At 49.1% G+C, this 26,494-nt stretch overlaps 1 protein-coding gene across 3 annotated transcripts; it reads right to left on the bottom strand.

The window, feature by feature from the left end:
• Positions 1-482: 482 nt before the first annotated feature.
• On the bottom strand, positions 483-25,161 carry LBH (LBH regulator of Wnt signaling pathway). 3 transcript variants are annotated; one of them, XM_040496424.1, is made up of 3 exons: positions 24,906-25,154; positions 22,176-22,278; positions 483-805 (listed from the first exon to the last, which is right to left on the bottom strand). In XM_040496424.1, exons 1-3 carry the CDS (start codon positions 24,929-24,931, stop codon positions 617-619), a joined length of 318 nt encoding a protein of 105 aa, XP_040352358.1. In that variant the 5' UTR covers positions 24,932-25,154; the 3' UTR covers positions 483-616. The 3 variants fall into 3 exon arrangements, with proteins under 3 accessions (XP_040352358.1, XP_040352359.1, XP_040352360.1); XM_040496425.1 differs by lacking the exon at positions 24,906-25,154 and adding an exon at positions 22,604-22,638; XM_040496426.1 differs by lacking the exon at positions 483-805 and adding an exon at positions 10,473-11,154 and having other exon boundaries at positions 24,906-25,161.
• Positions 25,162-26,494: the final 1,333 nt, after the last annotated feature.

Raw genomic sequence — 26,494 nt, 5'->3', positions numbered from 1 at the left:
CTCCCGTTAACAGACCAACACAGCCAAAATAAAAGCAAAGGCTGGTGGTGGGCAGAACTGGAGAGAGAGAGAGAGAGAGAGAGAGAGAGAGAGAGAGAGAGATGAACACGTTGTTTTCTGATGCCCCAGTGCTGCTGGCGGGGAACTTCCTGGCTGCACTCCTCTGCTGGATGCTTTCTTTCAAACGTGTCTTTGCTCTTCCTCTCCTGTTTGCTCTCTTACCCCAAATGTTCCTCGCTCGCGGTGCACATACCGCGTCCCTCCCCCCACCCCCGGAGCGCACTGGAATCCCACTGCTGCCTCTAGCCTGCTCCGGGTTCAGATACCGATCTCAAAGATGCACCACTTCCCCGCACCCCACCCCCCCTACCCCTGCTCTACGAAGCTTCCTTTCTCAGAAGGCCTTGCAAATTGTCGCAGAGGGCTCCACTGCCCAGCATCTCAAAAAAAGAAAAGGAAAGAAAAGAAAACCAACTCAGTGATTTGCAGGTGCAAAACGGAAGCCATCATTTGACATTTTCAGAACTGCTGTGGCTCACTCCCTTCTTCCATGGGAAAGAACACAGTTCAGGGACAGATGCCGTCTGGTATGGCCCCCAGCGAGGCGGCGGGGACTCTATTGCTCCTTGTTGTCTTTCTCTGTGTCTTCACAGTTGTCCTGCTCGTCCTCCTGGACCACGAACTCCTCGGGGGGCCACCGGAGCTCCCCGCTCTCCACCTCGCCCTCCGTGGGCTCTACCACGATGGAGGGCAGGCGGTCCTTCACTTTGCAGGAGCGGTCAAAGTCCGACGGGTCGGGGAAGATCTGGAAGAAAAACAGAGCAGGTGTCAGATCACGCACAGTACCGGAAAAGAGAAATCCTGTTCCTTCATTTCACATACACATGCAGAACGGAGCCCCTCCGGAGGGCCAGCCACCGTGCCAGGCTCTCAGGATCCCGGAAGGGAGCCCTAAGGCGGGAGTCAGGGAGAGGCTTCTGGGGCCAACACAGAAAATTGTGTCTCAGCAGACATTAATCCCGAAGCTGCAAATTTTCAGGGCAGTGCCACCAAATTTGTGGTGCCAGTCTGTTCGTGCCTTTTCTTGTCTTTTATTTCCAGATAAAATAATTCAAAATCATGTCACCCAGAGTAAGCCACACCTGTCTGCAGCCAGCACATTACCGCCTCAGTCTAAAGCATGTCACAGGTACCTTAACAGTGAATTCCTCCCAGAGTAATGATCAGCACCTAGTAGAAGCCAGCTCCCAGGTGCTTTCCATATATAGTTTGGAACTAATACAGTTGTGCTGGAAAAATAGGGGTTTCTGATACTACCTTAAAGAATCTCAGGTCTGAAGAAGGAGGCTGCCCCAACCATACAGCCTGGAAATGAGTGGTTGTGGAATGGGATTCCAGCCCAGGTCCGTCTGACCCACGTGCCCAGGCCCCCAGAACACCCTGCCCCTCAAACAGATGAGTCCTGATCTCGCTGCAACTATAAAGTCAGGGCCAAATCAGGGTTGAGGGCATGACAGGTCCCAGTCACAGGCAAGCCAGGAAGAATTCTGTTCTCACTGTTTTCACCTGTGAGTAACTCCTGGCTCCTTGATGGTTCTACACCTGGAAGAGTCTTTTCAGAGTCCCGCCAATGAGGCTTCTTTCTTAAATGCCTATTGTGTGTCCTGCCTAGAGCTGGCAGAAATCCCAACCCAGGGGATAAAAACAAGGGCCACGAGGGGCTCTGCGGATTCCCTCTGTACTCACTGCCCTATGACTACAGCTGACCCAATTCTCTGCCCAGCAGCTTAAGTACTTAATCTGATGGGCTGCTGGTCCCTTGCCATCCACAGCCTTCGGTGACACACCCGAGAGCGGGAGAGAGGCACCTCCGTCTGGGACACTGAGGCTTACAGAACACCGATGTTGAGAGCCATGTGGCGCCTTCAGAGCCACCTCTTCCAGTCTCTCCATTTGGTAGATGAGGAAACCAAGGCTCAGAGGGGCCCAGAGACTTGCTCAAGGTCACACACCTTGTTAATGGCAAGAGAAAGGAAAGCAAAATCGGAGTGGGTGGAGACACACATTTGAAGAGAGCCTGGAGATTGCCCGAGCCGGGCGCAGATCAAGCTAGGCCCACGTCAGCAAACAAGGGTCCTCTCTTTTCAGGAGGTAGCAGAAATGCTCTCCTACAAACTCAAGGCCTTCCCGGCTTTTGTGATGCCCAATCTTATAGCACCCCAGCCCTGAGCACTGCCGTCTCAGTCACAGACCATGTCGCAGGCCACGTCATAGGCCACGTGGGGCTTCCGAGAATCACGGGCCTCAACAAAACCTCCCCAATCCCTGCAGACAAGTGATTATTAACCATTTATCCAATAAAGCCCTATTGCTGGGGATTAAGCCTTAAGCCAGCTGCACAACCAGGCATCATTAAAGACTTAACAGGCTCATAAAAAGTATGGTAATGGCAGCCAGGAGGAAAACAAGCCAGAGGCGGGGTTAGACTAGTTGGGGCGAAAGGAGGCATGGGGACAGTGGACCCACGCTCTAGGTTTTCTCTCCCTGATGGGGCCAGCCCTGCAGTTCTGCCCTTGGGCTGTGCTGTGCACACAGACCTGATGTGCTGAGCAGGGAGAGGGTCGAGGGGCCCAGTTGGGCCCCTCCTCACTTCTCACATGGAGCTGGAGTCTGTCCCATGGGGGTGAAGCACAGGTGCCTTCTGTGAATGACCTTTGGGACTGAGCAAGGGGAAGCCTGACGAGTGCAATGCACGCCACCGTTTTCAAAGCTCTTTCAGACATCCCCTCATGGAGGTGCAGAGAGACCCCGGGCTCTGTGGGACCCATGGAACGGCTAGGATTCAAACCGAGATCTGCTGTTTTCAGTGCCTGTGCCTTTTGCAAAGTGAACGGATGCCCGTTTCACACATAGAAAACTGACCAGGGAGAGTGGGCAAGACTCCGGGCCTTAACCACCCATTCAGCTGCTAGACATTCCAGCTTAGGAGCAAGGATGACCTCTGGGCAGCTAGGTCTAGAAGATGAGCTTCCCAGTCTGGACAGTTGGTCTAAATCTTCAGGACCTGAGACAGAGCTATGACATATCAAAAGGAGATGGCCGCCTGGCTCAGCATGGACCTGGGCCCCTGCCTCTTCCCTCTGATCTCAAGCCCAGGGCTGGGCCTACCTGTGACGTCCCAGCAACTGGATTCTAATTATGATCACCCGAGCCAAGTAAGAGCGAAAGGGACAAGACGTAGCAAGGCCAGCTGAAGGAGGAGGAGGACAGTGAGAATGGAGAGCATGGTCATTTCGTTTCAGGATGGGAATAGGTCTTTAAAATTAGGGTGGGGGGTAATGTTAAAATGATGATGATGGTAATAGAAGATAAGCCAGGCACATTTGGTGGGCAGAATCTCATCCTTTACAATCCTATGAAGTAGTGATCCCTATTTTATAGATGAGGAAACTGAAGCCCAGAGAAGGCAAGGGACTTACTCAAGGCCACACAGCTAGGAAGTGGCTGAATGGGGACCTGAACTCAGACCTGTAGAACCTCAAATTTGATAACACATTGTGCAGAGCCACAGACCGCAAATTCTCTCTACGTCCGTGACATTACTTCTATAACCCCAATCGGGTCCTCTCGACTGCCGGTGACTCAGTTTCTCCTTTTGAGAAGCGAAGCGACCTTCACATCTCACTAGATGTGTACAACTTCTTGGCAAACACACAGATGATAAAATGCTTTGAGGACATATGCTGAATTCAAACTGGAATGTCCTCTTTGGAGTCGTTTCAACAAGACTACAGTAAGTATTCAATCTCCAAGCAAGAGGCGGCAATACTCACATGGTAATTAAAAGAACTCCAAACAATGCCTTTCATACCAGGAGCTGCACAATTAAGTCTTTTAAGTCCTTGGGGGAAGTCTGAGCACTGAACTTCTGATACTGTTCAGATGCCAGAGAACTTTGCTCCCTGAATGGCTCAAAGGAGGCGCCATTAAAATTTTTTTTTTTCCTTTACAAAGCCTGTTAATTGCATTAAAAAAAATCACTATAGTAATCATACCTTTCCATCAAAGGTTTTATTTTATTATCAAATAATGCCAATTTATGCCTCTGAAAATTGTAGCTGTCTCCAAAGACAAACATGAGCCCAGACCAGTTTCTCATTTCCTCGCATGCAGACAGAAAGCCTTGCAAAGTGTTGCTGAGCATTTTGCCAGCACAATCTTATCTCCGACAGCTGCTTAAGAGGCTGACCCTAAGGAGGTCGAGATTTTTCCACTAAGTCATGCTTTTTAATCATCTAGGCAGCAGAAAAATGAGAGGTTGCAACTGCAACTTGACGGGGTAGGGAAGGCAGTGGAAAAAAGGACTAAAGTCAGACTTGCCAAGCACATGACAGGTAAGGCCGGGGGCGGCAGGCCAGCCTGGCATGCTGTTTGCCTGCAGGAACTGGCAGGGAATAAAGAATGGCCCCTGTTCCAAAAAGAAACTGCTTCTGGTTCAACCTCTTACCCCAATGTGCCCCTTGTCTCTGGACTAGGGAAGGGGGAAAAAAAAAAAATCCTTTTCTCTTCTCTCTGCAGCAAAGACTCATCTTCAAGAGGTCCAGAAAGGAAGATGGGAGGCTCTGAGAAGCCTTTCCCACCATAACCCCCCTGCATAGGGCAGGGCAGATCTAGAAGTATCCATCCCCAGCTGTGAGTCTCTCAGCCCTGTCCCTCCCTCCCTCTGCCGACATTGGATTCCACATCCAGCTATCCCACTGTCACGCTTGGCTGCCGGAGCTGATGGCTTGGATGAAACTAACAGACGCTAAGTTCCTTCCTTTGCAAATGGAGTGAAGTGTTGAAGTGCACACACAGCATCCCGGCCGGATCCTGTGTGTCCCACGGTGTGGGAAACAGCAGGCGTTCAAACTTGGCACGAGTGAGTTTTATAGAGGACCCTTCTCCAGGTGGCCTCTCATCCCAACAAGCCCTGACATTTTGGGAACTCAAATGGGTTCACTTGAAAGGTCAAGGGAGCTTTAGAACCCTCTACGAGGAAGAAATGGTCTGTGAGATGTAGTTTGGGTGCCAATATACTGGAATTTCTGGCTGTATGGATGAGAGCTGTCCATTAGGACTTTCTGCGATATTGGAAATGTTCTGTCTCTGTACTAACAGTAGCCAGTAGCCACATTGGCTATTGAGCACTTGAGATGAGGCTAAATTGTTACATTTTCTTTAACTTTTATCAATATAGACTTATCTATGTAAATATAGATTTAAATTTAAATAGCTGCATGTGGCTAGTGGCTACTGCACTGGGCAACACAAACATAAATAGTTAAATACGAGGACCAGGAAAACAGGCTGGTCCAGGAAAACTGTCAGGATGTTTGGTTGATGGACCAACATGGGCAGCCTCACAGCAGAGTAGTCTGGGGTTGGGGGTGAGGAATTAGAAGGCTTCTCGCTTGAATGTAAGAATTGCTGGTCAGTCGGCTCCCATTTCACCCATGGAGGGGAACTGAGAGGTAATATCAAATCTCCAAAGGCCTGAAATTTGGGGGCCTAGCTATCAACTGTCTGCCTCTAAGCCAGGTGACCTAAACCTGGCTGCCTCTGCAGTAGGGAGAGAAGAGAGATGTCTGGCACCTGGGATGGAAAATGTGAGCAATTCTGGTGGGAACAGCCCCTCCCCTGAGTGCACGCGTCCCTCAGCCATCATTCCTGACAAACGACTCACAAGACCTGGCCACAAAGAGGGTGGAGGGCTCGGCAAAGAGCTGAGAGATGCTAACAGGGAAAGCGGACACCAGCCAATGCAGGAGATGAAAGGTGGCTAAATGGATACAAAGGGCTAATTACCAGCTCTGCAAGCTGAGACCTCAGGGGCCTGGGCATCCTGCTTCTCTGTGCTGGGCTGTCACAGAGGGATGAGGTGGGGTGGAGAGGGGAGGGAGGGCAGAGGCCCTGAGGTGAATAACCTGGCAGTCCCCAAGGCGCTGGGAGGGATCTGCCTCTGAACACAAAACCAGTGAGCCTCTCCCCTCTCGGGTTCCGGAGCGGGGATAATCAACCTCAAACCTGCAATGGAAAATCGCCATTCCCACAGGTGGTAGGCCAGAAGTCTGTTAAGACTTGGCTGTTACTTTGTCCCCCATTTCTTATTACTTCTGTGACCTTGCTCAAGTCATTTTAACTTCTCTGAGCTTCAGTTGCCAGAGTAAAATGAGGAAGGAATTTCTGCTTTATAGTATCGTTGGCATGATTACATGCAGCTCCATGTTGAGTACCAGCATGGTACCCAAGGGGCTCAAAGTTGTGGTGGCTGATTCCCGAACTCTTCTCTTCATCTATAGATTGGGATTAATGTTCATTCCCATCTTATAGTGCTTTGGAGAGAATCAAATACCAGTATGTGTGAACATGTTCTGTAAACTTGGAATTCCTAATAATGGTTCTTATCAGGTAAAACTGCGGTCCCCAAGGAGCGCTTAGAGTGAGGGACTGAAAAGTCAATAGTCCCAATTGCTTGGGACGGGCACAAGTGAGCAGAACTCCTGGGTGTGCACTCACAATTCTAGGCCAGGTTCTAGGGAGAAAGGATTTTGACTTTATCACTTTTCTCCCAATGCTTCTGTTTTCCCAGGGTTTGGGTTGGGCCAGCTGGAACGAAAGCCACTGCCTTGGTCCAGGACCTAGTCTAGTCTTCAGTGGATTCCCTGTAGCTAGTGATCTTCCCATCATGCCCCACCCCACCCCCACAGACCTTTCTAGGGGCCTGCTGCCTCTCAGCTTCCCTAAGTCCGGGTTTCTTCTTTTTCTTGGAGAAAAACAATGGATTGGCCTTGTGTGTTTATTCCTTCCTAGGAGGGGCTGGTTTATAACAATGGGCAGATCTCTACCAGCATCCTGCTCTGCCAAGGGCTGAACGAATGAGCAGCAGCTAATCCAAATGAAAAGTCACCCTGCTTTTTGACTCCTAACAATATGCAAAGGCAAGAAATATGTATGTTGTTTGAAACATTTGCCTCCTGCTATTGTACCACCACCACCGCCGCCGCCATCATCATCATCATCAGCATCATCAGCATCATCAGCATCATCATCGTTATCTGCATTTTAATGACTTTTCAAAGTGAAACGTGGCTGGTAAGAACAGAAAGAATTATAGCAAAGGGACAGAGTGGTTCCTAACTGGATTCAGGGAGGAAGAAAAGTCTCATCTCCATTGGGATGCTAGTCACCTCCTTCTCTCCATCCGTGACACTTTCACTATGCTCAAATCCCCATGGCCTGGGACTACAGAATATCCACTTCACCCTCTCCTACCCTTCTCCGGTGTCTCTAATCCTATGGGAGACTTGAGGAGAGATTTAAGGCTTTGTAACAACTGTTGGATCTCCTTCCTTTGGATTAAAGATGCTTAAGCCTCCAGCCCCGAAACTTAAAAGAAAAGGAAATCCTCTAGATAAACACCATCCTTCATAAACATCTCTCAAACACACACCCATCCTGCAGGTCAAGAGTTCCAAATTCCAATTAATTAGCACTAATTGCTGCTGATAACTCTGGGTCCAGTGAGTTGACAGGGCTTTTGGAATGTTAAAGAACACTTCTCTCAAAGTTCTTCAGGGCAGTGAGAAAGAGACTGCAGTTATCTGGCATAGATGATTTCAAATCCCCACATCCTACCATCCTAAGGACTATATTAGTATTGCCCTTTAGAAAGAAGACTTGCCTCCTGGTCATCTCTGGGCCTCTAGGGATGACAGATAGCTTTTTCTCATCCCTCTCCATTGGTACAGCCAAATGTCCCAGAGCCACACCTACTCTCTCTCAAAAAGCCTAGACTGAGGCGGACAACCATTCCCTCATTTTCCATTTTGGAGACAAAAGTCTTGAATATTTGGCCTAGTCCCACAGCCATCCCACCCTTGTGTGGAGTCCCCTTCCGAACCCCTACCACATGGCTCCCAAAGACATCCCTGCATGGAAACAAGTCTCTCAAGTCTCTGAGGATTCCCTTACAGCCCTGCCCCATGGGTTTTGCTCGGCCGTCATGCAAAACCACCACCTCTGTGGCACACTACCAGGTCATTTGGCTTTCAGCCTCACAGTGTCTCCTGATTCTTACGCCCCTGCTCTAGGCATCATCCTAGGCTTTTCTTCAGACTCAGCTTCCTGGCTTCTCCTGTCCATCAGAGGAGGAGGATTCCCCAACCTACAGCTGCACTTCCACTTTCCCAACTTCTGTGAAACATCTCCATTTGGATGACACCCATCATCTCCAACTCACCTTGTCACAAAGTGGGGTCATCAGCTAATATACCTATCTTTCTTTGAGTTAAAAACATTACTTTTTCTTCCCAAATAGGAAGTTTTGCTTGATAGCAGGTCCTATAAAAGACCTGCTGGAGATTTTAGTTGGTCAGAGCTGCAGTATTGATGCCACAACATGGATACAAACAGGGCTGTATTCCTAGAGGCTGTCTACACTAACAGGGAGGCGATGGCCCTGCTGTCCTCTGATCAGACATATTCTTTCTGTTTAATCTAGAGCAGCCATTCTCAAAGCTCATATCCCAAGGTCTTTTCATGGAAGGAGTGTACATGGGGTTAAAATATTTTCTTAATACAAAGATGTTATTTGCCTTTCTCTCTGTGTTGACACCTGCACTAATGGCATAAGGAACACTGGTGGGTGAAACTGATGGCACCCTGGCAAGAATGAATGGTGTAGCAGCAAACTGTACTTACAGGTATTATATTCTTTACCACAGCACACAATAAAAAAAAAAAAGACTTAGTATCGTTGACAAAGCTGTAAAACTTAACTTTTATTAAACATTGACTCTTAATTTTTTTTAGTGTGTATTTATTTTTGAGAGAGAGAGAGAGAGAGAGAGAGAAGGTGGGGGAGGGACAGAGAGAGAGACAGAGACGGAGGGTCCAAAGCAGGCTCTGCACTGACAGCGCAAAGCCTGACGCGGGGCTCGAACTCATGAACCTTGAGATCATGCCCTGAGCCGAAGTCAGTCGCTCAGCTGACTGAGCTACCCAGGTGCTCCTAAATATTGACTCTTAGGTACATGTTGCTTTAGTATTCTATGTGATGAAATGGAAAGCCGGTAGACAGCTCGCTGCTGCTGTACTTCAGAGCACATCTCAAGGAAGAGCACGCGTGCAAAGGAGTTGCCAGCTGAACTAGCCACTATTTCCACAAAACCCCATGGTTACTTGAAAAAAATGACCGCCCAACAAACCATGGTTATTTTGACTTGGGTATCTGGGGGACATGTCCTCAAAAGTGAACAAAACAAGCATGTCACTTCATGGAAAATGACTAATATTTGTTACCAATGATAAAAATCAAACTTTCAAGCATAAATCATATCAGCCACCATAACCTTGTCAGCTTCCTAATTACTTGAAGACTTTCTGATGAGACCAGTAAAGACATGAACAAATGTGACTTTTTGACATTTTATAATGACACGTGTCAACATTTGGAAGACCTGTCTTGTTCAGCGAACGTGTGTCTTCCAAATGACCGACGCACCACATCACAAAACCAAACGTGGGTAAAAGACTCATTCAAAGTGTAAGACAGACTACTGGGTTTTTAATGTAAGAGTACAACTACTTTGTTGATGAGATTTCAGATTCCATGTTGCTACTAACCTTTAAGAAACTACCACTTGCTGAGTTTTGGTGAAATACCAAAGAAAAATATCTGAATAAGGCTATTAAGATATTTCTTCCTTTTCTTAGCTTTTCTAATATATCTGCATAGACCCGATTTTCTTTATTTACTCCAACCAACACTTATTGTAACAAATTGAATGCAGAAGCAGACATGAGAGGCTAGCCATTTTCTGTTAAGCCAAATATTAAACAGGTTTGCCAAAATGTAAAACAATGCCTTTCTTCTCACTAAACTTTTTTTTATGTTAGTTTGGTTTTGAAAACATATCTGTCTTTATTAAGAACTGTTATTTATATTAACATGCAATGGTTTTACAGTTATTTTAAAATAGGGTTTTTTAAATATTTTCTAATTATATTTGAAAGAGAGAGAGAGAGGGAGACAGTGCTTGAGTGGGGTAGGGACAGAGAGAGACACAGAATCTGAAGCAGGTTCCAGGCTCTGAGCTGTCAGCACAGAGCCCGACGCTGGTCTCAAACTCATGAACTGTGAGATCATGATCGGAACTGAAGTTGGAAGCCCAACCAACTAGGCACTTGGTTTTACTGTTTTTTTTTTTTTAAAGAATTTCATTTACTTATTTATTTATTTAGAGACAGAGCATGTGTATGAAAGCGAGCGGGGGAGGGGCAGAGAGAGAGAGAGACAGAGAGATAGAGAGAGACAGAGAGAATCCCAAGCAAGATCTGCATTGCCAGCACAGAGCCTGACACAGGGCTTGAACTCATGAACCATGAGATCATGACTTGAACCAAAATCAAGAGTCTGACACCCAACCAACTGAGCACCCAGGCACCTTGGTTTTACTGTTATTATAAAGGAGTTAATACAGAAAATTTTTACACATTCTGTTTTAATATCAAAAGATATGATCCACATAAACAAATACCTCCGGGGGTCCTAAATAATTGTTAAGAATGGAAAAGGGACTGAGATCAAAACATTCGAGAACTGCTGACCTAGAGAAAGAAAAAGCACCCTCGGGAAGATGACCACACAAGTCAAGGTTGAAGGACAGTATGTTTTCAGACTGAAAAGATTTGAGAGGAGCATAAAGCTGCCTTCAAACAGCCGGAAGGCAGATATGAAGAAAAGAGAGCAGATTTTTTAATTCCAGAGGGTGGATCGATCTAGGATCAGGGTGGAGGATCTCACCTCATCATACAACAGTCTAACAGAAGTAATAGCATCGGCCCTCTCCCCTAGAGATGGGGAAATCAAGGCCAAAAGAGGTGATGTGAGTTTCCTTAGGCGACACAGACAGAAGCCAAGCCAAGATTAGAAACCAGTTATCCAGATTTGTAGTCCATAATCTTACAGCTCTGAGAGGTTCGGAAATCCACATCACCGGCTGTGTCCAAAGAGCACCCAAGTGACCCAACGTCATGCCACTGTTGCATGCGCTCCCACGTCTGAGATGCTAGAGTGTCACGGTTGGATTCCACTTTTTGTTTGTATACTCTCTAAAAGAATTTTGAAAAATTCTGTCATTTCATTCATTTTTAAATCGACACCTAAAACTTCTGATATATCATAAACATCAATGTTTTAAAATAAAACGTTTATACCATTCTTTTAAATGTACCCAATGCCTTGTATAAGCATTTCAAAAAAATTTTTTTTAATCTTTATTTTTGAGAGAGAGAGAGATAGAGTGTGAGTGGGAGGGGCAGAGAGAGAGGGAGACATAGAATCTGAAGCAGGCTCCAGGCTCTGAGCTGTCAGCACAGAACAAAGCCAGACAAGGGGCTTGAACTCACGAACTGAGAGATCATGACCTGAGCCAAAGTCAGACGCTCAACCGACTGAGCCATTCAGGCGCTCCTGTACACAATGCCTTATAAACACCAAACCAACTTGGTGTCAACCCTCACCCATTAAAAAACTCATAAACAAGCTCTTAAATTTTATCCTTTTCTCTGCTTGAAAATGTTTCTCCATTCTACTGTTCTATAGAATTTTAACTTAATAGAAGCTTTTAGTCATGAGGTTTTCTCATACTTCTCTGCAGTAAAGAAATGTATTTATGGGTATACATTGATAGTTAATATTTGTATATCAAATGACCCTAAGGCCTGTTAGGGAAAAAAAAAAAAATCTGGATTGGCTCATTGCAGCTATTAGTGTGTAACTGATCAATAAAATACCACAAATAATTGTTACATACAAAAAGCAATCTTTTTTATTGGTTTCTTAATGTGATAGATAGGTGGGATTTTTTTTTTTTAATTTTTTTTTCAACATTTATTTATTTTTGGGACAGAGAGAGACAGAGCATGAACGGGGGAGGGGCAGAGAGAGAGGGAGACACAGAATCGGAAACAGGCTCCAGGCTCCGAGCCATCAGTCCAGAGCCTGACGCGGGGCTCGAACTCACGGACCGCGAGATCGTGACCTGGCTGAAGTAGGACGCTCAACCGACTGCGCCACCCAGGCGCCCCGATAGGTGGGATTTATGGAGCTTCCCAGTCAGTAACATTTTGAATGGACCATTTGTTTGGTTCCCTCGGGGCTTCAACACCCTGGGGAAAGTGCCTTAAAAGATTCAGGAGGGCAAGACACAAGTCCTTCTCTTAGAAAAGAGGAGGAAAAGAGCACCTGGGCGGCTCAGTTGGTTAGTCAGACTTCGGCTTGAGTCATGATCTCGCGGTTTGTGAGTTCAAGCCCCACATCAGGCTCTGTGTTGACAGCTCAGAGCCCGGAGCCTGCTTCAGATTCTGTGTCTCCCTCTCTCTCTGCCCCACCCCTTTTTGTGCTCTCTCTCTCTCTCTCTCTCTCTCTCTCTCTCAAAAACAAACATTAAAAATATAATAAAAAAATAAAACGGGTGGAAGGCAATCTTGACAGGAAAGGTAGGGAAAGAAAACCGGAGAAGCCCGTCTTCAGGAAATGCAATGTTAGAAAAGCAACAGAAGGAAGCTGAAGATGTGGAAATAGGTTTCCCGAAAATGCTCTCCGCTGTCACATCCCTTGGAAAGTTCCTGTGAACCCCAGGGCAGCTGTCCTCTGGTGTTAACACTTTGTTAAAACATCAAGTAGTACATACATAGAACATCATTAAGAAGTCATTTGGGGGGCGCCTGGGTGGCGCAGTCGGTTGAGCGTCCGACTTCAGCCAGGTCACGATCTCGCGGTCCGTGAGTTCGAGCCCCGCGTCAGGCTCTGGGCTGATGGCTCAGAGCCTGGAACCTGTTTCCGATTCTGTGTCTCCCTCTCTCTCTGCCCCTCCCCCGTTCATGCTCTGTCTCTCTCTGTCCCAAAAATAAATAAATGTTGAAAAAAAAAATTAAAAAAAAAAAAAAAAAAGAAGTCATTTGGCATGAAAACCTCTAATATTAGGGTGCCAAGGAAAATAGCCAGGAAGGATCCTAATGCTCCAACTGTCACATCTGAGGGGGCAAATGACCAAAGAAATACGGAAATCATAATGGAGTGTTAGCTGATCTTTAAGAATGCTTTCATCTAAGAGGATACAACGGTTGAAGAAAAGAAATTCCTTCATGATAACAATAGTGATGCCAGCCTTGGGAAGTTGGACACCACTGAAATTATTTATCCCTCCATGTCCACATGCACATTATGGCTCAGTTCTATTTTTTCCTTACTCATTTGTTTAAAAAATATTTTAAAAAAATGAAACAGTATCACCACACAGATGGAAAATTAGTATTGCTTGTCATAGGCGGTAACCATGAAAATACACTAACATTTGTGAAGTTTGTCCGAGTAACACCTAAATTGACTAGTCTGTGAATCCTACTGGAACATCGGCTTAGGCTGTTTACTTGTTGCCAAGAAGCTGAGGCTTGCACAGTTGTTGGGTAACAAGTCCCTGAGCACTGCGCCCAAAACTTCCATTATATTCAGATCTACTTCTTTTTTTTTTTTTTTTTTTTAATTTTTTTTTCAACGTTTATTTATTTTTGGGATAGAGAGAGACAGAGCATGAACGGGGGAGGGGCAGAGAGAGAGGGAGACACAGAATCGGAAACAGGCTCCAGGCTCTGAGCCATCAGCCCAGAGCCTGACGCGGGGCTCGAACTCACGGACCGCGAGATCGTGACCTGGCTGAAGTCGGACGCTTAACCGACTGCGCCACCCAGGCGCCCCAATTCAGATCTACTTCTAAGAGCACAGTCCCTCCTGAATTCCGAAGCAATATTTCTAAACCATGACCATTCCATGAGCCAGACCTGGAGCCCCAGAAAACCAAGATGGCCTAAGGGACTACCTGAATGTCCATCCAAATCTCATGGGTCTCCAGGCAGAGGCGACTTCACTAGTCTTCCTCAAGGTCATGCGGTGCTCCAATGTCATTAATAGAACAAAGGAGACAAGGAGAGCAATCACTGACCCATTTATATCTATAATCCAGAGTGTGTCAATCTACCCACAATGGGACAAAAATATAATCACCAGCTATTTTGCAATGCTGGCTAAATACAGCCTAAGCATCATTAATTGTTATCATCTCTGCTCAAAATAAGCAATTAACGAACTAAAGGAAGACGTACAACATCTAAACACTCTGAAATAACCAAACACCTTTCTGACTCTACCCACAAAGTTCCTCCATGATCCCAACTCTACAGATTTTACACCCCTGAAATTCTGTGTGCTAGAGTTTTCCAGACAAGAAGCTTATATTTTGATAAACACTTCTATTTGTTTTGTTTTTTAAGGTTATATATAATCCAGAGGCTTAATGATGTTGAATCTCTTTGAATTCTCAATGAATCTCTTTGAATCAGTAGCTGTACTTCCAAGAATTATTCCAAGGAAAGAAATCAGGCCTGTGCAGAGATTTATGTAAAATAATGTTCAGAGCAGCATTCTTTGTAGGAACAAAATACGCCACAACCAAAGATTCAGCAGTAAGAAGTGGCACATCACGAAATGAAACACCGTTTTACAAAGAAAAACAAATGGACACAGTCACAAATTATAGTAAGTGAAAAAAAGACTCACTAGAGCGTATGTATACGCTCTCTGTATTATATGTATATAATAAATATATATATTTGTCTCAATTTTGTCTTTTTAACATAAAGACATACAAAAATACTAGAAGCAAACATACCAAAATATTTCAGTGATAGAAATATGGTGGATTTTTCTGTATTTTAAATTTTTCTAAATTTCTAAAAGGAATAAATATTACCTTTTTAATTATAACACACACACACACACACACACACACACACACACACACAGCATCTTTTGACTTTAAAACTCTGTCCTAAGACTCTACTCTGAGGAAAATAGTATTTTATGGACAAAGATTTATATACAAAGTTATGTATAAATTGTCACATTATTTATAGGAGGAAAAACTTATACAATCTAAAAGTTTTCAACAACTGCAGAATGGTAAAAAGAATCATGTTGTAACTGTGGGACATGACATCGTTCAGTTATTAAAACTGCTGGCTTTAAAGCCTTTTTAAGACAAGTTGTAATGATGTGATGCTGATGACTTATACACTGTGAAGTAAAAAAGGCACAACACAACTGTGATTTTGGCTACGTGAAAATACAAGTGTGCTGGAAAAGAAGGGAAAAGTTGCTACAATGTGAACAGCTGTGACTCAGGCATGGTGGGGTTATGATGATTTAGAAAACAAAAAGGTTAAAGAAAGTTAAAATTCCATCACGGGCAGAGGTTACTTTTAAAATTTGAGGAGTAAGCGAAAGAACGATAAAATACGTACTTTATCGGTGAAAATATAAACTAACTGGGAAGAGGGAAAAGGAAGAGAAAATTTTCCTATAATCTCAACACTCCAATCTAAAACAACCACTATTAACATTCCACCGTCTGCCCTTTTGGTCATGAGGGAGTGCGTGTGAGTGTGTGTTTGTGTGCGCGCATGCGCACCTGTTCATGTGAGTGTCTGCGAGTGTGTGTGTGTGTGTGTGTGCGCACGTGCACACATGTATGAGTATATGAGTCTCAGCAGGCACCTCGGGGTCGGTCCACAGAGATCAGTGGCTGAGCTCAGTGCTGCCCACACCCCTTGGGCTAATAATGGTGATCTATTAAATTAGAGCTTGTACACAGGGCCGTGTCCGGAGAAAACATTTAGGAATTTGGGAAAGCAGGGACGCCTCTCAAATGCAGGGTGGATGAGTGTTCTACAAAGCAAAGGCAGAAGGTGAATTCAAGGTATACTATTAATTCTGTCTGGGAACCACCTTCAGATTCAAGTTAGGATAAAGTCAGACCTAGAAATCTAACACCTCTGAACTGAGATTTGTGAAGGCCCTCCTGGCTCAGGCCATTTCTACTCTGGGTGAGAGATCCAGAACCTTCCTTCCCATTGGCTCCAATAAAATTCATGGCTGAGCAGCAAGCAGTCAGTGCTGCCCTGGCTAAATGCTTGGGTGCCTCTTCTCTACAGTTTACCTAAGAAAGGACCTTCCGACAGTGCCAGCAAGGCAACGGATTCTAGTTGGGGTGGGGGGTGGGCAAAGGAGCCCAAACTTCCCTTAAATTCAAAATGCTAGCTGAACAACAGTCTGGAGAAACTTCTGGCAACTTTTAATTTTTTCCACCCCAGGTCTGCGCAGGAAGGAGCCCTCCCCCAGCCAAGGGGGGAAGCAGCAGAAGCAGGATTTGATTTGCCGATAAAGAACCCTCCCGGGGTGGGCTCAGGGACAGGGGAAGGGCAAGCGGGGCAGTGAGAGGTAGCAGAAGGGTCCAGCATCTAAGAGACTGGAAAGAAGTAAGACCCTGACAACTCTGAGCCCCATGTGAATGAGGGCCTGTTTTCATATCCTCTGAGGATTATTTCAGGACTCAGGCCTGAAAGATCATTTCAGAACATTCACTAGACACCCAGGAATAGCTCTTGGCTCCAGAGGCAAGATTCGCCACCCAAACTCACCCCTTTCCCTAAGGGTACAATCCTCCTTTCTATTCAACTTGGAAGACTGCGCCCATGTCAGGAAGGTGCTGATCCTATAAAAATCTATGCCGTGGGACAGCCGAGGTAGAGGGAAAGGGAGAGAGGAAGGTCCGATCGATCCTTCAGCACTCACCGTGCAGCTGTTCGCAGGACACTGTGGCCGGCGCCATAGGAACAGAGCAGTCTAAGACACAGCCCCCCACGCTGCACAGCGATGAACATATCACCACCTGAGAGGCGTCAGGCCTGACACAGGCCCTTTGACAGAAGGCTGGTTGCTTGGTTCTAGCATGTAACACGTTGGCCAGGAAAGCAAAGAAAGCCCGTTCTCTCCCTGGCCGTGCTACAGACTCACCGTTGTGACCACATCGTGTGTGTTGGGAAGGGGGGGGGGCGAGGGCGGGGGAATCCCCCAGGGGACCAATTCCAGCCTTCTGCAGGCCTCAACCCGGGGCGGGGGGGCATTCCAGACTGTAAACACGAAGTGTGTGTCAAGGCTTTGGGCATAAAAAGGAAGGTGCTGGATCCCTCATACAACCTAGAGTTGATATGAACAGGGTGAGCACTGACTCAAAGAGAGATTGCATGTGCAGACACAAACCCACTCGGAAACAAAGCCTTCCTGCTACACCCTGTGGCCCTCACTGGCTGTTTGGCATCACATTATTAAGATTTGTACTAAGAGGGAGCGGAGTGGAGGGAGTGGGGATAGAAAAAGGAAAACTTGCTGTGATTCCGGCAACATGTCGTGTCCATGGCTGGGTATCTCCGGCCAAATGCTTTGCAATTTTAGCTTTATTTCTCTCCAGGGACAATCGAGGGCTTTTTAAGATGATGATTTCCTAGTGACCATGGGACTTCCGTGAGGCCACTCAGCAGGGCTTCCAAAACCCTTGAGAACATGGTGGGGTACCACAACTGGGAAGGGATACAGGGGCATGAGGAGGAAGAGACCGAGCTGGTCAAGGAGTCACCAGGCATGGCCTCCTGAGCAGAGGCTTGTGGGAAGCGGAGACAGGGACTCACAGCTCCAGCCTCTCTGAGGGCTGAGCCTGGGGAGGAAGCTCAACCAGTCACTTGCTGCACCGGGTACGTTTGCACAGCAGGGGACACCCAGGGAGAGCCAGGCTCAGGGGTCTTCATAAAGAAAGGCTCTGCACAGAAGGTGTTTCTGAACTGCTGCTTGACTTCAGAGATTAACCCAAGCCTGTTGGCTGAGACAGGAGCTGCTGCTTCTGATAAAGGGAAGTGGTAGGTGCAGGGTGTGGGTAGGGGGGCGGGCAGGGGGAGTCGGCTGTCATTGGGCCTTGCAGATAGAAGAAAGCTAACACTCAGGCTCTCAGGCTCTCAGACTGCAAGAAGCAAAGGACAGAACTGTGGCGAGAGGTCAGCCCCCCACTCTCCCTCCTCCCTATGGTGCCAAACCCAGGATATCCCTCCCTCCTGTCTTAGGAAGCAACGGGGGGGGGGGGGGGGGCGCAGGGAAGCCCTGAGCTCAGGGGATCAAAGGGAAAGCACAGGACGCAGAACGCTGTGGTGTGTGAAGAGCTAGCTCCTTCTGATTTACGGCACATCCTCCCGGCTTCCCCGAGGAGAGCCCGCTGCCTAGCGGACTGGCAGATGGATGTCAAATGGTAGGAGTACATGACCAAGAACAGCAACAGGGATACGAAGGACAGCCAGTGAGAGACACGCATGCCGATCACAGAGGAATTTAAAAAGCTTAGGGAAGGACAGAGTTATCAGATCTCGGTCCGGATGCTTTAGAAGGGGCCGTTTTCAGAGAAAACCAAGGAGCCATACCTCTGTCTAGAACTTAGTGAGGGCAATGCAATCGCAGAAGTCTCAGCACTGTGCTGGGGGGCAAGTCAGGCAGCAAGGCCAGAATGCCCACAGCCCTTGGGTCGTGGCAGTGGCAGTGTCTATAGGCAAACTCTCAGGACCCTTCCCCACACAGGACCTGGGCCGATTCAGGTGCAGCATGAAAGGAGGCCCAGCCAGAGAGGCATTCCAAAATGCTACATCCTTAGAGCCCCCAGAGCCCAGGGAGGGCCCCGCCAGGCAGCTGCTGACCTGCTTCCTTGAACTGGGGAAAGTAAGAAGGTGTAGGCAGCAGACATTCCTGTCCCACGGGTGGGTCAGAGAACAGGGGGTCCGCAGCCACAGTACAGGGAGGCAGCTGCAGCAACTGGGGACCTAAATGTCCTCCCGGGGACCCTCCCGCTCAGCCCCAGTGAACGGGCTGCTACCCGCAGCCTGCCCAACAGGTACTCAGACTTTCGAGTAACCATTTACTCACCCACCCAGCCAGGTGTCCTGGTTCATGCCAAGTGGGTGCACAGACATGGACTTCACATACGGAACAGACTCTCTAAATAAAGTTAAGATGCACCAAGGCACTGGCTCCGCAGATTTGTATACAGGCTCACAAAATGACACTATCATCCTAGGCACGAGAGGTAGGGCTTTACCTGAACTTTTCAGAGGATAAAAAGGCATTTATCTGAAGCCTTGACAGGCATGAGCTGAGGCAGCCCTTTTAAAAACCTTAAAGTAGAGGTGAAGACGGCCAGCTTTAGGATCAGAAGACTCAACTTCACCAGAACAACCACCAGCCACTTCACACCTGCTCTGTGAAAGCCTGGAGCCAACAGGCACCTTGGGTTGGGGAGGTGATGGCTGATGGGCACAGAGAGGGAAACAAGGCATCCCCTGCCCTCAGAGACCTGGGCAGGGAGAAGGTCAGGCAGGACCTGCATCCTCAAAGCCTAGGGAAGCATCGTTTCAAAGCACACCAGCCAGAGGTGTTGAAAGAAGAAAGAGGTCCCATCTGGGGCAGAGAGATTAGGAAAGCTTCGTTCTGGGTAGGTCTGGAAGGTGGGGGAATGACTGACAAAGTCCAGTGTGCCTATTTATTTTCTGACCTTGTTTCAAGGTCGAATCACAAGCCTGAGATTCTATTTCATCTGCCAAGTCGGGATTGATGTCTCCTTCCCACTTTCAGTTCCTTGGAAAAGCAGGTCTTGGTAAAAGCCATGTACTATTATTACCCTCAGGAAGAATGCCAAGAACAGAGTTCTGAGATGTCCCGCCCCAGATCTGAGCCCAGAGGATGAGCTATCCAGCCAGCGCAGTCCCAGCCAATCCCCAGAGCTCTGGTGGGAATGCATTTCATTGGGTGACATTGGCTTTGAGGGGACCCAGAGGATATCGGTCATATGACAATTGTCAGATCAGCTCGCTGTAGAGCCCCGCACGTGGCATAAACAGGGACAAACCAAAGGGGTATTGGGACACACAACAAAGTTAGGTTAGAGGTGGAGGTGCTCTCTTGCAGTCCTAATTTTCTTTCAAGGCCCAGCCCCAAGTCGGACGTTCCAAGCCTTCTCGTTGCCATCCACACCTGGACTGACCATGGCTTTGCATTGCTTTACCAGACTGCCTATGTTCCAGTTATGGTGCACATGCTGGTTTCCCTCGGCGCAGCGCCCACCCACAGCGCACTGCACACAGCCAATGCCCAGTAAATGTGGCCTGGTTAAAGATTACACCCTCCCCCCGCCTTCTCTTCATCAGGCAACCAGAGGATCTTTCTGAAATCTTGTGACAAGAGTGCTTTGAAGTTCCAGGTAAGAGATCTTGGAACTGGACAGTTGCCCCCACCCAGGTAGCAGGAACAGATTTCCTGAGTGGCCGTGAGAACTGGGCCCTCAGGCCAGCACCACAAGACAAGATCTCGGGCCCTTTTCTCAGGCCGCATCATGACATTTTGGGAGCCCAGAGGCAATTTTGTTATTTTCCCCCTGCCATTGCAATCTCAGCTTGGCCTTCCTCACCCAGAGCTCAGCCCCTTCTGCCATCTTTACCTGTCCCTTAGGTATGGCCTGAAGAATGGCCTGAAGGTGGAGACAACAGCCCTCTGGGAAGTGGCCCTTCACCCTGGGACATGTTCAGAAGGAGAATATAAAAGGCACACACAAGACATCCTGACTGTGTTTGGAAACGTTCTGTGATGGAAATCTAAAACCCAAAACTGAAAGAAGGTCTCACCTGTAACCACAGAGAGATTCGGTCTGATTCAGTGGCTTGGAAACTGGTATCCAAAAACACCCTGGCTGGTGGGCCAGGAAACTTCTACCCTCCCACAGGCTGTGGGGCCTTTGATTGTCTGTTTCAGACCCTCTCTGGGGGTGGAGGGTATAAAACCAACCCCTCATCTCCTCAGGCCACATGAATACTTATTTCCAGCCAATGAAAGGGGCTTGGCCAGACTGACACAAAACAAAGGGGCCTTCTTGAACCTCCCAGTGTGTCGCCTACCAAGTTACCTTACCCAGACTTAGCTTTCATCTCAGCTCTTCGATCAACAACCCCACCCCCCATCACCCTCACACGCCCGCAGCTTTCTATTTGTTTCTTCCTCTACAAAACAAATGCCCTGGAATGGTTCTACAGAATGACTAGCCAGAGCAAGTCCAGATTCTAACCAAGACCAGCTCCAGGCACAGACACACGACATGTCAGAAGAGCAAGGCTTTGGAGTGCGGGTCTACTCAGTCTGAGCCTGTCTCTTCACCTGTTAAACGGAGCAAGAACTCCCACCTCAGAGCTACGGTCAAGAGTAAACGAGTAAATTTGCAAAGTGCATGGCTCACAGCAGACATTGTTAGTATTTGCTGAATGGGCCGGCCCATCACACCCTATTCATCTTCCCCGCGCCAATGCTCCCAGCACCAAGGTCTTCCCTTAAAAACAGACTCCTTCCTCTCCCACGTGCAATAACCTAGGAACTCCTCTTGGAAATATGGAAACAGTCTACTGTCCCAGAGGTATCTGAAGATGCTGTGTAGCCGGCCAGGCCAGCGCACAAGGGCATGGCAGGCAAGGAAGAGCACTGTGCTAAGAATCTGAAGGTGTTACTTGGGCCACTTTTTGAGTCCTTATGTATTCTGGATCCATCACACAGGATGAACTCTAATCTACATGCCAGCAGTCACATCCCTGAGATAGCTTGCCTTTGGGGACAGTTCTCCTCAATACTAAGTACTTTGAACATTAACTCTGTTAGCATCAGCGGGTCAACCATCAATCTGAGGAAGAAAGCAGCATGTGACACAGATATTCTTCCACCAGATCACCTTTGCCCATAAGCTACCCTTCAACAGTGATGTTTCTACTGCCCAAGGCCTGGCTGGGAAGGGAAGTTCTGGTCTGAACTGACTGCACAAATCACGTCTCCCCTTTGCTGCTGTGAATGGGAGGGTCCACAGCAGCCGGCATGACTAACCAATGACGTCAGTTCATGCTCGCTGAACCCTTACTGTGTGTCCCAGGCACTATGAATGCTTTCTCCACACCACCTCATCAAGTTGGATCTTTACCACCATTTTCCACAGTAAGGACTATCGTTGCCCCATTTTACAGGTGAAGAAACTGAGGCTTACCGGCATTAGGGGACTTTCCCAAGGTCACAGAGCAGTTCCAAGTGGCACTGGGATGCAGAACCATGTCTGCTCCAGCCCCAGCAGAAGTTGCCAGGCTCTGAAGAGCCAGAATGAACCCAGTACTGAACTCACCTGATAGGAAAGGCCATCCTTTCGGGGGTTGAGGCCAATCTCCTCCATGGATGGGGTGTTCATCATCACCTCAGTCATCTCGGCAGATCTCAGGTAGTCAGGGCTGCCAAGAAACCCAGACCAAAAGTCAACAAACACACGCACTTTCATGTTCCTATCCTTGGTGCGTTCTGCTGTCAGATCAGGGGACTGTCTGGAGGCAGGATGAGAGGTGTTCAAAACAGACCTCACAGAAAAACAAGCTCACACCCTGAGGAAGTGCCGTACAAGCCCAGGGCAGCACGGCTCTCAGTCTCAACCAACAAAGCCCCAAAACTGCCTGGAAACCTCTCTGGCAAACCTCTCTTCCCTCCTCTCCTGTACAAGTCCCCACTGGCACAGAGCAACTCTGGATTTTCTTTTAAGTGACAGAACAGAAAAAACCATACCAGTAGGTATCTGAGTCCATTTGTCTCTATTAAAACCAATTCAACCCGTGTCTAGGAGAACTGCATGTTATTATTACATAATGATAACAGGTCAACCTCAGGGAAACCAAGTCCAATAATGCTGCCTTGCTAAATTTCACGCGCGCACGCTCTCTCTCTCTCTCTCTCTCTCTCTCTCTGGTGTTCCTTTTTGCAAAATATCCCACTTAAAGCCCCAAGGGGTCAGCTTCCTGCAAGCGTCACATCTGCCATCCAATCCCCTTCCCTAGCCCAGCCACAGCAGCTGCAAGCTCACAGCTTGAAAAACATCCCCTGGATTAAAAGCCTTAAAGATGCCCAGACTCTGATTGCAAAGGAAATTTCCAGAGGGGCCAAGCTGGCCCACCAATGGCTGACATGTGAAAGTGCTTTGTACTCTGTAAGCAGGATACAAATGTTCCATTATCCCCACACAAGCCACGGGCACCTACGGGGTCCCGAGTGCACAGTGCCAAATAGTACATACCAAAGTCAGTGTACGCCCTACACAACACCCAATATTTTCGCCATCATGTCTTTACACATTGTTAGAAAAAAAGAAAGCAGGCAAGGCTTTAAGACCGACTGCATCTAAGGAAGCAGGGTTTCCTTAGATTCTTCTTTATTTTATGATGACTACATAGAGTAGAAAGAGCGCTGGATTTGTGAACAGAAGCAGGAGGTCTGGTCCAAGCTCTGTCACTCAAAAGCTGTGTGATCTTGAACAAGTAACCTAACCTCTCTGAGCCACAGGTGCTCTGTTTCTTACCATGATGCTAATAATGCATATCCCACAGTTATGCTAAATGGCTAATCTCTGGGGGGGGGGGGGGGGCGAGAAAAACCATTGCAAACTATGAAGTGCTAAACTACTATGAAATAATTCCCAATTATTTTATTTCCCTTCATTTCTCAGGGGATAATAACCCTGATGGGCCCTGACACCCACCTTGGCAAGTTTTGGGCGGTCAGGGGCACAAAGCCTCCAGTTGCCTTGGAAGTCTCACCCACATGGCACCTGCTGCTCACACAGCATGGAAGTGGGAGGGAAGGGGCGCGCATCAGGAGGGGGGTACGCAAGCCTCACGGGTGGGGGAATTTTTACTTTGTTTGGAGAGTTCATGTCCCTAAACAGAGCCAGCGTGGGGGAGGAGAGACAGAAGATGCTGGGCTTCGGGCAAGGGTTAGGGTCAAAAGTGGGGACTCCAAAGGCAGATTCATCCGGGGTCGTGGAAAGGCTGCCGCCGACCCCCAAGGAAACGGGCCCGAAGAGCGCCCACCCAGCCCCTTGCCTGGTGTAGCGGCGCTCGCTCCTCGCTCCGGGCTGTGGCGCGGGCCCGAAAAGTTGAAGCGAGAAGCATGAACTTTCCGGTTTCTGGGCTGAGCAGGACCGCGCCGAGCGGGAGCCCGCGGAGCCGGTCAGCGGCGCCCGCACCTGAAGGCGAGCTCCGAAGCCGCCAGTGCTCGACCCCTGGCCGCTCCTCCTCTTCCCCGAGGCAGGAAGGAAGCGGCAGCCGGCGCGGCTGGGGGCCTCGCTCCGCAACAAGCGCGGCGCCCGCGGCGCATCCCTCCCGGCCCAGATCCCCGGTCCCTGCGAACCTCCTCCTTCCCCTGCCCGGCCCCGGATTCTTCCAGCCCATCCGGCGAGGGCGGCTCCCCAGCCCCAGTCCCGGCCCCCACAAAGCCGCATCGCGTTTTACGGGTTATAGAGAGGAATGAGACCGAGAGGGTGCAGCGTGTACTTGTACTGCTGCTTGTGACTTTAACCGGGTTCCGCGTGGGGAGAGCAATTTTCCCCACCCCTCGAAGCTCTGCAAAAGCCGCCCGCGCTGCACCAGCTCGGCCCCGCGGCCGCCGGCCTCGACGCCGAGACTTGCATGCAAACAAAAAGAAAAAGGGGAGGGGCCCGGGGAGAGCTGGAGCCCCCTGCGCCGGCCCGGGCGCGTGCCTCCTGCAGCCCTCTGCATTAGGGTTTTATTAGCGGGGTTCAAGCTTGATTCCTGGTCCCCCACCCCCACCCCACCGCCAGCACATACACACCCTCGCAGCCGTCACTTAAGTGACGGCTTCGAGTTCACTCCCTTTGTCTGGATGCTCTCGGCACCCCCGGCCCCCGCCCCCACCGGGGCAACCGTGACGTTGACTCCTTCACGGGTTGGGAGGCGGGCGAGTGCGGGCGTCCGCGCCGCCAGCTGCCCTCGCACCCGAGCCCGCAGGAGCAGGAGCCCGGGCCCCGCAGCCATGGCCGCGAGACGGATGCCCGCCGAGGGCGCAGGATACTCACCAGTGAATGGGGAAATATACAGACATGAAGTCCTAGGGGAGGCTGACCCACGCCCTTGTGACTTAAAAACGGTCACTGCGTCCCGAGTAAGGGTGTCAGGGGCGCAGACAGGCGCGGCCGGCGGCCGAGCGCAAGCACTAGGCGTTCGCGGGTCCGCCTTCCGGAGACAGCCCCGCTGCCAGCGGCGTCCGCAGTGCACACGGAGCTCTCGGTTCTCCACCGAGCTCGCGGCCCCACAAAGAGCCCGGGAAGCCGTATTTATAGGGGCGGGGGGCGTGGCTCGGCCCCGGGAGACCCCGCCCCCTCTCACCCACTCCTGGAATAACGTCACCAAAATCATGAATGGCTTCAGCTCTCGCAGCTCCCGCGGGCGGCGGCTCGGGGGCGCGCTCAGGCTCAGCTCCCCCGAAGGCCGTGGTTTGCTTCTAGCCGGCCTCCCTCCCCACGACTCACACACGCACACACGCGCGTGTACACGCGCGCGCGCAACACGCACGCACCAGGGTGGGAGTTCAATGTCAACGCCGCTTCCCGCGGACGAACCCGCCGGCGTCCGCGCCCCTCTCCGCGCCCCCCTCCTTGCACAGTCCCCTGGGCGCTCCGGGAGGAGGACTGTGGGCTAGAGGAGGGCGCTGGGCGGGTTCCGGACGTGACCGCTCGGCCGCCGCGCTGCGCGGTAGGAGGGCGCCATCCTTCGACCCTGGATGCCTCCAGCGCCTCCTTTGCACCCTCTCCTCGTCCCCAACCCAGAACTCGGGACTCCTCTTTCGGCGTTCAGCCCCCAAACTAGGCCTCTCCCGCGACACCTCGATCCCTGCGCGGGAGGCGCGTCCCTTCCATCTCTGGCAAGCTGCGTGGAGATTAGAGCACCGCTGAAAAAGAGGCGGTGGGAAGGTGGGAGGGGACGCGAAGCTGGGGAGAAGAGTTAGCTTGCGAGGGGCTGATTTGCAGCCTGCAGATCCGTGGAGGGTTTTATTTGTGTGAGAAAGGATGTGGTGTCGTCGTAGGGTTTTTCCACTGGACACCTACACACACCGTGGCGCGGGGCATGGGGTGCAGGTGGGCACTGCGCAAGCCCACCCCACCATCCTTGGCTCCCAGATCTGCTGCAAAGAGCAGAAACAAAGAGCTTCAGCCAAACCCCTCCCACGCTGCGCAAGAATTACAACTCCAGGGGTCTGTCCAGGTGGTCAGGCTTCGCTGTCCCCACAGCCAGGATGGGAGTCTGCCCCTCTGTGGCTGGAGCGCGTTGCTTCACACCTCTGCTTCAAAAACTCCTGTAAAATGGCTTTAGAACCCTGATCTATATGTGTACAGGGAATTTGAGAAAGTGTGTGTATGAAGACGAGGAAGGGGGAGCTATCAAAAACTTGGCAAAATTGAACGTGCTTTTGAAGTCAGCTCCTTGAAAGGTAGTGGACGTATTAAATCCATAGATATGTGCTTAAAAGTGGAAATACATACACTTATCTCAGGTAAAGGATGGTAGGATTGATGGTGAGGGTTTAACAGTGGCAGGACCATGAGGAAGCCCAAATAAAAATAAGGATAAGAATTAAATAAAAATAACTTTGCTATTTTTAGTCAGT

The sequence above is a fragment of the Herpailurus yagouaroundi genome, unplaced genomic scaffold, assembly GCF_014898765.1.
Source record: "Herpailurus yagouaroundi ecotype Mexico unplaced genomic scaffold, PumYag 188, whole genome shotgun sequence".
NCBI classification, from domain to species: Eukaryota; Metazoa; Chordata; class Mammalia; order Carnivora; family Felidae; genus Herpailurus; species Herpailurus yagouaroundi.
Note: the sequence above shows the minus strand (reverse complement) of the source record. Positions and strands in the feature narration are given on the sequence as shown.